The 12,557-nt window shown below is 40.9% G+C and overlaps 1 protein-coding gene across 1 annotated transcript in view; it reads right to left on the bottom strand.

Moving 5' to 3' along the window:
• Positions 1-12,557, bottom strand: part of LARS2 (leucyl-tRNA synthetase 2, mitochondrial) — a 76,603-nt gene that overhangs the window by 48,829 nt on the left and 15,217 nt on the right. The window contains exons 4-7 of the mRNA XM_063124152.1: positions 11,454-11,545; positions 10,810-10,870; positions 9,262-9,351; positions 5,219-5,362 (exon numbers count right to left, since the gene is read on the bottom strand). Of these exons, the coding sequence (XP_062980222.1) occupies positions 5,219-5,362; positions 9,262-9,351; positions 10,810-10,870; positions 11,454-11,545 (387 nt within the window). The remainder of the gene's footprint in view (positions 1-5,218; positions 5,363-9,261; positions 9,352-10,809; positions 10,871-11,453; positions 11,546-12,557) is intronic.

The following is a 12,557-nucleotide window of genomic DNA, read 5'->3' as shown; positions in this document are numbered from 1 at the left end:
AAGTGGTGGCCATCACTACATCTTGTGGAATTGAATTCCATAGTTTAATTATGCTCTGTGTAAAGAAGCATTTCCTTTTATCTGTCCTGGATCTCCCACCAACAGAAGCAAGTGACAGGTACCTAAAAGTTCTGGGGCTCAGGCCCAGGGCAGAGGATGGGTCACAAGAAACAGAACCAAGGGGTCATGACAGGCAAAGGGTTGACCCATAGAAATACACCAGAAAACATTCCTTTGAGCCCTCATTACCTTGTTCAAGCATATTTTTTCTAAGGAAAAGAAGTATCACCATTGATAACCCAAGCAGGTTATCTCTAGCTCTGGACTAGAACTCTCACCAACCAGCAAAAAAAAAAAGGGGGGGGCTTGGGGAAAAATAAAATGATCAGAGTATCTTCAACCCAGCAATAAAGCAGCAAGATACCCAACCTTGAATAAAATCAAATACAATAAAAGCAAATACAGATGCATATTCACAGATTCCTGGGAGTAAGCCCTACTGTATTCGGTGGGGCTTATTTCTGTGTAGACAGAAGTTGCAATACAATTGTTGTAAATGTTTCCAAAGCCATGCTCCCACAGACTCTGGTTTTGCTAATTTGGAGAAATCCTTTTGGAGCTCCCCACAGTCCTGCTGTGCTCCGTTTGTGATCGAGAACAGCTGAGCCTGAGAGAGTTTGGGGAGGAGCCCTTCACAGGAGCTAGCCGCAGCTGGCCACATTCAGGCATCAGCAGAACAAGTCCCTTTTTATTTTGAACATCCAAATAATTTGATGCCATTAGAAAACTTGGCCACTTCATTGCTCACTCCTAATTCTAGATCATTTAGGAGTAAACTGAAAAGCATTGGTCCCAATATAGATCCCTGTGGGACCCTCACTGTTTACATCCCTCCATTGGGAGAATTTACTATTTATTCCTACTCTACTTTCTGTTCTTTAACCAGTTACTGATCCATAAGAGGACCTCTCCTCTTATTCCATCCCTGCTAAGTTTGCTCAAGAGTCTTCATTGAAGGACTTTGTCAAAAGCCTTTTGGAAGTCCACGTAATCTCTGTGTACTGGATCACCCCGTCACAATGAGCATTCCTGAGGCTGGAACTACCGTTTCTGGGAAGACATGTGGCTGCCAGTGAAAGTGGAAGCCTTCAATATTCAAGTGCAAAGATTTTAAGCAGTCCATAAAAGAAAACAGCAGTAACTTGTAAGGGAAGCATAAAGCACAAATCTATAAATTTTCATCTACAGAAACAGTTAAAGTTTGGGATCAATATTTCAGATCTATCTGGCATATTCACATGAACAATGGAAAAGTAAAAGTCATTTATTACTGAGCATTATTCTAAAATATCTTTCTAAATATATAAGAAGTGGCAGCAGGAGAACAAAAGGACAAAAAAAGAGAGAAAAGAAACCAATACACTTTATGAAGAAGAGCATCCATTATGGAGAACAGAATCTAGCAATACAAGAGAACACTTTGATATGGCTTGGAAATGGCAGTCAACAGCACCAGTTGCTAAGAGACAGAGAGATGAGGGAATTATAGAGTTGGGCACACCTAGCAAAGTGATGACCTAAATTGAAAACAGATCTATGTTGTAAAGAGAAAAGACTCAGTGTCCAGAAGGGAACATCTCAAATTCTGTTGAAGGTTTATGCAGCAACAGAGCCTACATAAACAATTGAAATAGTGGAAGTCCAATGGAGGACAAAAATCTGCATTTGATCAGAGAGTAGAAATATCAACCATCCCCTTTCTGTAAACATTAAGATGAAAAAGGGAATAATATAATAGCAAAAGCCTGGCGTCATCATGGTCTGAAACTAAGAACTTTATGACACATAGAATCATGATAATATATAAAAAAATCAGAAAATATATTCTAAAAATATTCTAACAGAGCAATCTTATGCATGTTTACTCAGAAGTAAGTCCTATTGAGTTCAATGGAGCTTACTCCTGGGTAAAGGTGCATAGGATTGCAGCTTAGTTCTTTAAAAAAAAATCTCCAGCAGCCATTGCTACAACAAGTTTTCAAAAATGCAAGTATGGTTTGATATGCACCAAGCACAACAGGGATGTGTGCAACATTAGAAAGGTATATTTTGTATGTGAGCAGTGCCAGGGCTCACAGTTTGCAGCCTCTATGGCCACTGCTGCTCATAAATCATAATCTAGCAGAAGCAATAAAGAATTATCCATAAAGGGTTGTGCAGCAGTAGTAAAGTTGTAACAAAGGCAGGGTTTATTGTTGGTTAAGATGGGGCAAAGTGTGACATGTGTGGAGGGAGGACTCAAAAGAAGACTTTAGAAGCCTGAGGTACTTTATCGCTGGTCCCCAAAACTGATGGATGTCTCGTGGCATGATGAGAACAACGTGCTAGTTGGTGATGTCATTCCATTCAAAGTAGAGGCCAGAGTTTACTTCTAAAAATGTGAGAAAACTTCACTGTTTTTCTACGGCAGACATTCCCGCCATCAGCTGCTAATCTGGGGTAAACAAGCCCAGTGAAGCTGTTTGATATAACCCTATTGAATCTGCCACTCCTCCTGATACTTAGGGAACAAACGTATAGGGTTGCCATGTGCTAGATGGAAGCCTTGGGTCTCGGAGGCCTGCAAGATTCCTACGCCTGTCAGGCTGCTGCTAGCAGAGTGGGAGGAACAACAGAGGCAATTTTCACCTGCCTGTCCCTTGTTTTTGCTTCTTCCTCCAGAACAGCCTCTGAGCCCACCTAGAGGAGTCATGCTGCTGGGTGTGGGAGCAGGGCTGGAGAGGCCATAGGATTCTGCAGAACCTATACTGGACCAGCGTTAATGTATTGGACCTCCCCTTTTTAACCCGTTAGTTTTTAAAATTTTAACATGTTTTTAATTTTACTATAGGTTTAATTCTATTTTAACTTTTGTAATTTCTATTTATATGTCTTAATTGTACATGTTTTAATCTTGTAAACTACCTTGAGTCCCAGTACTGGGGAAAAGGCAGGATATAAATATAATAATAACCCAACCTCTCCACTCCGCCCTGCTCCCCACAAACTGGACAACCCCCTTTTTGACTTCTACAAGGTAATCTGAGGTCGCTTTTACAACCTCAGAAAGCAGGCACAGTGACTGCAAGAGGAGGGGGGAGGAATTGGATCTTGGTCCCCTTCTGAAGTGGAAGTAGTATGTACAATCTCAAGAAGGGGAATCAAAAACATCCTATGTTCTTGGGATGCTCTCCCAGGGACTACAGAGTTGTGCACTTACTAATCACTCAACTTTTGAATCCCAAAATATATTAATATTTGCCACACATACAAATCTGACATCCTTCTGTGTTATTTCATTATCCACAAGTTAATAGCTAATCAAGACCAAAACCCCTGGAAATAGTTGAAGCTAGCAGTGTCAAATACAAGCAGTAACACAGTGGGTTGGATCCAGAGTTAGTCATACTTAGAGGAGACCCATTGAAATAAATGGGAATTTAATTCTGAGTAACATAAGATTCACGGACTTCAGCAGGTCTTCTCTAAGTATGATGAAATCCGGACCCAACTCAGTGTCTAGAAAACAGCAGAAATTACAGATGGTTACTTGGACCTATCTCAGGTGGTTTTGGGAAAAGCTACCAAGAAGAAACATATCAGTAAGCAAAGATGACTTAGATAAACAGATGATTAATATGCACAAATACTGATCTGAATGCCCTGCACCAAGGGTGTGAGCAACTCGCTCAGAGCTTCAACCCAGCTCCATGAAGCCTCATGCAACCACTACTAATAGTTAACACTTGTATAGCACAACCTCTCCCCAACCAGGTGCCTTCCAAATGTTTTTGTCTCCAACTCCCATGAGCCCCAGCCAGCATGGCCAAAGTTCAGGAATGCTGGGAGCTGAAGTCCAAAACATCTGGAGGCCACCAGGTTGGTGAAACCTGCAAGTTAGTATTATCATCCCCTATACTGCAGATGGAGGAGAGTACTGAGGCTGGGAGACAGAGTGGTTTGCTTAAGATCACCTGGTGAGTTCATGTCAGCGGTAAGATTCGAACCATAGTACATCCTGATTTGTAGCCCAGTCTCTTAGCAATTACATTCACTGTTCCAGAGATTTACACTCACCATTCCAGGCATTTCAGTCTTTTAGTTTCTGTTGTTTTAAATCTGCTACTGTATTCTAAATCTTTGCATTGCTGCTAGGTTTTATTTTGGTTTTTACTTCTATTTTATATGGCAGTTACATGCTACTTTTATATTATAGCTCATGTTGTATTTTATGGTTTTAATTGTTGCGAACTGCAAAGAGCAATATAGAAATGTAATGAATAAATAAAGATAAAGGAGGTTAAACTCTTAGAGGGGCAGCACACACATGCAGCCTATGGCTCTCATGTTGACTATATCTGCCCTAGAACATGGCAGTCGAATTCATTATAGAAAGTATTTTAAAAGCTGTAGAAGAAAAGTGTACTTGTCAAATATTAATTGACAGGGCTTATGACATTTGCACAGGAATGTTTACTCCATGAAGATTTTAAAACATAAGGCTTGCAGTTGTAGAAGTCAATTAATCTTCACAATTTGCCACATAAAGAAAAATGAATAAACAAAAGCAAATACTGCCTAAGAAAAATAGTCTTTAAAACGCTCACTTACCACACATATTCAGTTTGTCTTTTTCACAGACAAAAATGTTTTTGGGTGTGGATATAATAAAGCTTTAAATAAGGGTAATATTAGCATGACCTGCCTGTTTAATGTATTTATGCCAGAAGATGGTTATGTGCTACCTCCAGTATTGGAGGCAATAAGCCTGTGTGCACCAGTTGCTGGGGAACATGGGTGGGAGGGTGTTGTTGCACCATGTCGTGCTTGTGGGTCCCTGGCTGACGGCTGGTCGGCCACTGTTTGAACAGAGTGCTGGACTAGATGGACCTTTGGTCTGATCCAGCATGGCACTCCTTATATTCTTATGTTCTTAAGATGCTCTTTAAAGGTGAAACAGACCAAACCTAAAAGGTGTCTCATTACTTTATAACGATGCAAAACTCTGACAGTATTTTGTACCAGCTTAGTTATAATGGCAGCAAAGTCCTGCTCTTACGTTAAGAGTGTCAAAAGAGAAAATATTCCCATAGATACTACTAACACCAAGACCTTTGAGTTTGATAATGATCTGGGAAGATTTTCTGAGGATCGGCCCCACTCTAATTTATACTCACACCTTTGCATAGGCAGATGTTTTAATGAACCACTGTTTGAGGTATTTCTTTTCCACTTTTGCTCCTGAACGCCATGAGCAGCCATTTTCATCCACCTGTTCATTAGCGAGAACTGTCTTGTCCACGGGGTCCCAGTTAACTACTGCCTAAATGATGCCAGGAATCAAAGAGAGGGAACACAGGTATTAGTTAAAGATGTCACCAAAATGGGAGCCAGCTTTTCAGTTTGCTGTTTGGTATGAATATACATTTTGTGTGCTCCCCGCACAAAATGCTAATTAGAGACGTAATCAATTATCTCCTTTTAAAGCTGTACTGAAACCAGAATTTTATTTTTCAATAATTTGGGAGATCATTAAAACCTTCGAGCTATTCAAGGTAACAGAAAATGGTGATAATGCAGGAGAAATGTTGAACTGGGTTCTAACTGACCCTATTTAAGAAGATCCCAGAAGTTTGGGACAGGATCTCAAAAGAGTTTCTTTGGGTGTGTCCAATGCCTTGCACTCACCCAGTCGAATTTCTGACTCCCCTTTTAAATCAGGAGTGTAAAACCAAGGGTCCGAGGGCCAAATCCACCCTGTCAGGGTTGCAATCCAGCCCTCTGTGGGTCTTCAGAGGGCTACACCCCTTTGGGTGGTTTCCTGTCTTTGGTGTGGTTTATTTCCCCTTTCTAAAAGGTTGAAATCCCTCTCCTAAGGCTTAGCCACTGTCAATAAGAGGTTTAAGCTAAAATATGCTGACATTTTTGCTCCTCTCCTCTAAAGGGCAGCCCTCAAATGCTTCTCCGGAATGGATTCAGCCCCTGGGATGAAAGAGGTTCTCCACCCCTGCTTTAGAACAACAGATTCCCCATGCCGTATCACAACTCACTCTTGAAATGCTCCTCTGTTTCAAAAGCGGTTTGCCATGCGCTGTCTTAGAAAAACAAAGGTGATTGGGTGGTCTGTCTGTTATCAGCTGTATCAGTGTAAGGGATAGGAGCCATATTGGCTCGCTTGTCAAGTCACTCAGCACAGTACCACTGCGAGGAAGGATATGTACTGCCATTCTTACAATCCTCGGCCTTTTGTGCGTTACCAGATTGCTGACAGATAATATAATGATATAAATTAAACCAACTCCACATGAATAGAGGAAAATAGGAATTTATCATCGGAGGGCCAAACCACCTTTCATCTCTCTTGTACTAAGATCACGCTTTTTTCATTTGCCACTATTCAAGGGAAATTAAAAGTCATACGTATGATTAAAATCCCATTAACAGCAAATCTTGGACCCAAGCCCTTGCTTGTGTGAGCTAACGCCTTGCTCAGTCCCAAGGAGGGGGGCTCACTGATGCTCTTTCTCCCCCCACACCCACACCTCCGGCAGTCTCTCGTTCCATATTGCATGCTGTTCTATAGGGTCCCCCTGGCCTTCTGTAGTGTTTTTTTTTTTCAGGAGGGGGAGAAACCAGAGACACCCTCATATGCAAGGAGAAGTGTTTCTTCTTGCACATATTGGTGTTTGGATCCAGGGCATATTTTAATAGCAAAGCTTTATTAATGATAGTCTTTTTCGGCAGATGACACGTAATAAAGCAGTGTTAAATTTATAATTGAGAGGTCAGATTGCTCCTAAATATAGAGGGAATATGCTACACGAAGCACTCAGTAACTTGCTAACAAAACAAAGCCAGGCTCAAAAATGGCTCTCTATTTAAATATAACGCCCTGAAGAACAATCTGTCAAAAGTTGCAGGCCCTCTTGGATGAAACTGTTTATGTACATAGCCTTATGACAGTTACTCATGCTGTGAGGACCTTCTGCTTAGATTCTTGCAATGTGTTAAATGTGGAGAGAGCCTTTGTAAATGGTCTGGAAGATTCAGCTAGTCCAAAACAGGGCAGCCAGATTGTTACTGGGGTCTGGCCTATATGATAACATTACGCCAGCCCCCTTTACTGGTTCCCAGTCTGTTTCTGGGCCCAATTCAAAGTGCTGGTTTTGACCTTTAATGGCCTAAATGGCTTGAGTCCAGGTTACTCCTTTATCTAGAACTGTTGTTTTTAAATGGATACCGTTGTTTTTATACTGTTTATGTTTTCGATGGTTTTAAATTTTGTATACTTTTTAACGTTCACTGTTTTTAACTTTTATAAACCGCCAGAGAGCTTTGGCTATGGGGCGGTATATAAATGTAATAAATCAAATCAAATCAATCTACCTACCCTGACCCTAAGGACAGCATCTGAGGCGCTTCTCCAGGTGCCCATGCTAAGTGAGGAGAGGCAGGGGGCCAAAAGAAGAGAGATGGCCTTTTCAGTGGCGGGGCCCCCATCTGTGGAATGTCTTCTCCCAGACAGGCTCAGCTGGCACCTATATTATGGTATTTTCTGAACCAGGAGGCATTTTAGGAACTTAGTGCTGTTAGATCTTTGCCCTGTTGTATCCCTGCTGCTGGTTTTACTATGTGCCGCATTGCTTATTTTATTCCCACTCCTGGTTTTATCTTGCACCATTTTATTGTCATTGTTACCATGTATTCTATGTTTTTATTTTATCTGTAGAGAACTTTGCTTTCTGAGTAAGTAGTATTTGATGAGGTAAGTGCAATCTGCATATTCTCAGGAACTCTATCTTTTTTAAACAACAACACTACTTTTCTAAATGCAGCAGAGCTGAACTTTGCCTTAGAACAGGTCGCATCATGCTGATCCTTGCACAAATGCCCTTGTCTTTCACCACATCATCGCTTCATACTACTTCTCTTTAGAGAAAGGAGTCTGCAGTGTGAATACAGAAAACAACTGTCATTCACAAGCCAGTCTTTTTGGTTCTCACTAAATTAGGTCCTCAGGCATACTGGAAGAATGTCTTCGCTTAGCAATTCCTGATTTTGACTTCTTCAGCCACTGCTGCTTACGGCCTTATTAGGCTAACTGTATTATAGGATCCTCAGGATCCTATAATAGCAACGCATGCACAAGTGACGCCCAATTCTTTCCTGCGTGCATCTGGCACCTGTCTTGATTGCCAAAATTGATGCCACTTTTATAGCAAGAGACAATCTCAAAGGTAAATCTAGAAAGCAGCACTGCCTTTGGGGCGTTAAGGTTGCAATCCGATACCTACCAACATGGAAGTAAGCGCCACTAAATGGGACTTACTTCTGAGTAGACATGCACAGGATTGCTCTGTACATCTATGGAGCAAGACATTCTTTTGGCATATCAGAAAGTCTTCTAGAGAGGAAAAAAAATCCTTTTTCTTTCTTTTCTGAGATTTTTTTTCTGGGCAAAGGAAGATGGATTCTCATTCACCTCGGAGTTCAAGGGCTTACAATGCATTATCCATGAAGTTACCCCTGAAGACAGCTCAGATAGTTCACATAATGTCAATTTTGACCCCAAGATTTTGCTTTCAATGTTTTTTATGCTGCAACTAATAGTCACTGGTTTTACTATGCTGTTGTTTTTATTTATTATTTTCTTGTTCCTATTTATTTGCACCATTAGCCACAGTAGCAATAGTAATACGGAAGGGGAGGGTCAGAAATGTTAAAAGTAAAGAAATTATCTTTCATCAATTTCTTTGATACACAGCATACCCACAAACACTCACATACCCAACATGCAGTGTTACTGTTGGGTTTCCCAGTTCCTTAGGCAAGCACACATTCTGGCTAACTGACATGGGACCCCCAAATCAATGAGACTTCTTCATTGGAAGACATCCCACAGCAAAGCTTAATGGTTACATACTTCAGAAATCATATAGCTGATGGTCAGTAGCTATAGGCTCCAAGAAATTCCAGAACAGTCAAAAGCTAAAGCACTATTTCCATGATGAGATCCCCATTGATGTGGTTTCCCTGTTGCCAACTCCATGGTTCTGAACACAAGGGAAGGTCAATCCATTCATGGGTTCCAAACCCGGATAAGGGAGGGGGATGATTCCTGACAGTTACCTACAATAATGCCTTCAAGTTGTCACACAATCAACAATCGCACAAGGCTTTTGAAGGCACATCCATCATTTAACAAGGCCCAGTTCAACTTACTTCCTTCTGGTAGACTAATCCAGCTTCATAAAGTTTAATAAACAAATATTGCGTCCACTTATAGTACTCTGGCAAACAAGTAGTTATTTCCTGTAAACATAAGAACAGTTCCAATATTGAATCACGTAATACAAGTTGCTCACCCAAAAGACTGTCACCAGATCCACTATTGCACATGCACTCTGACGGATGCATGGGGTTCCTGCGTTTCTTCTATTCAAATGAACGAAGAAGCCCTTTTCGATGGGGAGGTGACACCATTGCGACGATCCAGCAGACAGTTAGTGGTGCTTAATCCCAATCATTTTGCAGGAGATGGGATATGTCTTACAATTTGAGGGTAGGAAGCATTTTTTTTACAACCTTCGGGGGCATTTGCTTCTCTGGCAAAGACTGTGTAGCAGAGTTATGTTTCTGGCTCAATAGGGCAGGCAACACAGACCCAGCCTCTCAAGTCAAGGGTTTCATTGACTTCTCTGGCTATTGTGCAACTCTATAAGAATCTTAATACCAGCTGTGAGTATCAAAGCATGCCTCTGGCCAGGCAACAAAAGCTAACAAACAAATTTCTAGTTCAAGGAAAATAAAATAAGGGAAACCTCTCCTCTCACCAGTGACACAAAAAGGCTGGTGACAAACTATCAAGTGGTTTCTCTGGTCATTTTCTTTTCCTCGTGTGCCTGCTTATTTAGATAAGCTTCTGGGCAGGTTTTGTCACTGTTGATCATATGTTATAAAAGTGCTCTGTGTTGTATCCAATTGTACCATTCTGCCAGTGGGAAGGAACTACTGGTGCAACAGATTTCCCCCTGCAGGCTCCCACATGCCCTCCAAATCTGCTCCAGATTGTTGGGGAACCCTCAGAAACAGATCTGGGGAATCCACAGGTGGGAGGAGAGGACAGGGAAGTCCCAAAACATGAGCACAAGTCCTGTTGCACATGTAGATTTCTGCTTGCATGAGGGCTAGATCCAACCTCTGTGTTTATGTGCTTAATACGTAATAAATATCGTCAGCATCACTCATGACCTAGTAGAGCTCAGCCTGGTTGTGCTTTTACATTGTATTTTATATCATGTTTTTATACTTTGGTTTTAATTTTTGTGAACCGCCCAGGGAGCTTCAGCTATTGGGTGGTATAAAAATCCAATAAATAAATTCATAAACTCACCCTAAGCACATGTCACTGAAATAATTGCAAATTGTTTCCTATTTGTCCCAGCCTCCACCTCCCTCCCTTTTCTGTATTGTTTCCCCTGTGCTGAATGTCAGAAGCTTGGTTCCTTGGGGCAGGGACCTGACCTCTTGCATCAGGAACACTAATGCTGATTGATATATCACACACAAAAAAATCTCTCCCTGTGTGTCTGTATCTATAATCATATCAAAATATATGTTTTTAAGAATGACCTAGAAGGGTAATGTCATGTGTTTTAACAATGTAAAACTTTTAATTGCTCTCTCTTTGGTACTGCATAGATAATTTAGCTTCTAGAAGTATGCCAATTACATTTAAAATATATCAAAATATTTTTTAAAAAAGCTTACCCGATCCCAGCTAAAAGACAAGCCTAATGCATCAAGCTGTTCTCGCATGTGTTGAACATTACTGCAAGACAAAATAAAACCCATCTTTAAACAAAAGAGAATATTTCCTGGAATATTTCCTGAAATTAAACAAGGAACTGTTCCCCTGACTGCTTCATAGCTCCATCCATTATTCCCTTTGCAACAGTGCTTTGCAAGATTGCTACTTTCTGAACCCCACCAGGATTACTAATTAACCCACATCATGTAACTTCTGTCAATATATCAGGGATACCACTTTTTTTTTTAAAAAAAAAATTCTGGTCCAATAGTTAATAATTCACATTAATCCATATATTTCATGACCGTATCCCCATCCCCCCACCCGAGGAGGAGAAGGCACACAGCAGTACATGCTGAGCCAGAGAAAGTATGCACAATCCTGGATTTGGAGGCCAGACATCGTTATCGATCAGCTCTAACACAGACACAGAAATCTAACTCCAGACACAATTATAGATGTTCAATGCATATCTATAACCTGTGACTTTCTCTGTGGAGCAAAGGCTTAACGAATTTGGGACAGAGCAAGAGCAACAAACCAAGTTCGATCACCTCTTGCTTTGGCGCTATCACATTTATCCAGTAGCTAGAAAAACAAACACCTTTGCGTCCAGTTTGCCGGATGCAATCCGCGTTCGACTGCTGCATTCTCTGCGGGTAATCCAAACGCATCCCATCCCATTGGATTTATCACCTGTAACAAAAATGAGAAATGTCACCCTTTGTCACTTCCCAGAGTGGATTTAGTAACACCTTCAGGGCTCAAAATAATGAAGCGTCTTTCCAAATTCAGCATTTTCACTCATTACTGAATCAGCCAAACTGTGCCTGTCATGAATGATTTCTGTCCTACTTGGTAACAGGAAGTACTCCATATTCTCTATACACACAAACACACATGCATCAAGAAAAATTGACTTTTTTAAAATTCTCAAGCTCTTTACCAGCACATATCCTGTCCAGGGAAGTAGCTTTCATTGTCACAGCAACCAGGGGGCATAATCATGCTGCCATGAGTTTGACCTGATTTACATGTCATACCATCAATTCCTGAGTTGTTTAACCCAGGGTTGGGCTGTTTAATGCAGGAACTGCAGGGGACAAGCAAAGCGTGCGGGCCACATATTTGTTGCTTCCCTTTTTAATTAACAATCCAGGAATACCCTGTTCCTAGGTTGTTTCATAGTGTGTCAACCTGGAAACTCTGGGTTGTTTATGGGTGAAACAACCCAGAGTTAACTCACAACAAATCACGGGCAATAGTTGGATTAACTCTGCGTTGTTTATCCAATAAACCCCGTTTTCCAGGTTTGCACATCATCAGATAATCCAGGAATGGGAGGAGAAGTCCTAGGTTGTTAATAGAAAACAGATATAATGATGACATGGGAGGCAGGGCACTTGTTCCTTCACTCGTCCCAGGCAATTCGCAAATTAAACAACCCCAGAGTTGATGCTGTGACATGTGAACCAGATCTGTGTCTCTCAATTCAAAACTCTTCCTAAATGGACTGAGTGGGAAGCTATCTAGCAATTTTGCAATGCAAAACATACAAATCAATATCAATATAACAAGGTTACTAAATCATAAATCAGTTTAAAATAAATTTAAGAGTGAACCAATTAAAATGAGACAAATCCAAAAACTTAAAACAAAGGCAGCATATATAATTTAAAAATTATAATCCGGCGTACTGGTTAGAGCG

This window comes from Elgaria multicarinata, chromosome 1, assembly GCF_023053635.1.
Source record: "Elgaria multicarinata webbii isolate HBS135686 ecotype San Diego chromosome 1, rElgMul1.1.pri, whole genome shotgun sequence".
Classification (NCBI taxonomy): Eukaryota; Metazoa; Chordata; class Lepidosauria; order Squamata; family Anguidae; genus Elgaria; species Elgaria multicarinata.
This window is presented reverse-complemented; position numbering and strand designations above follow the sequence as displayed.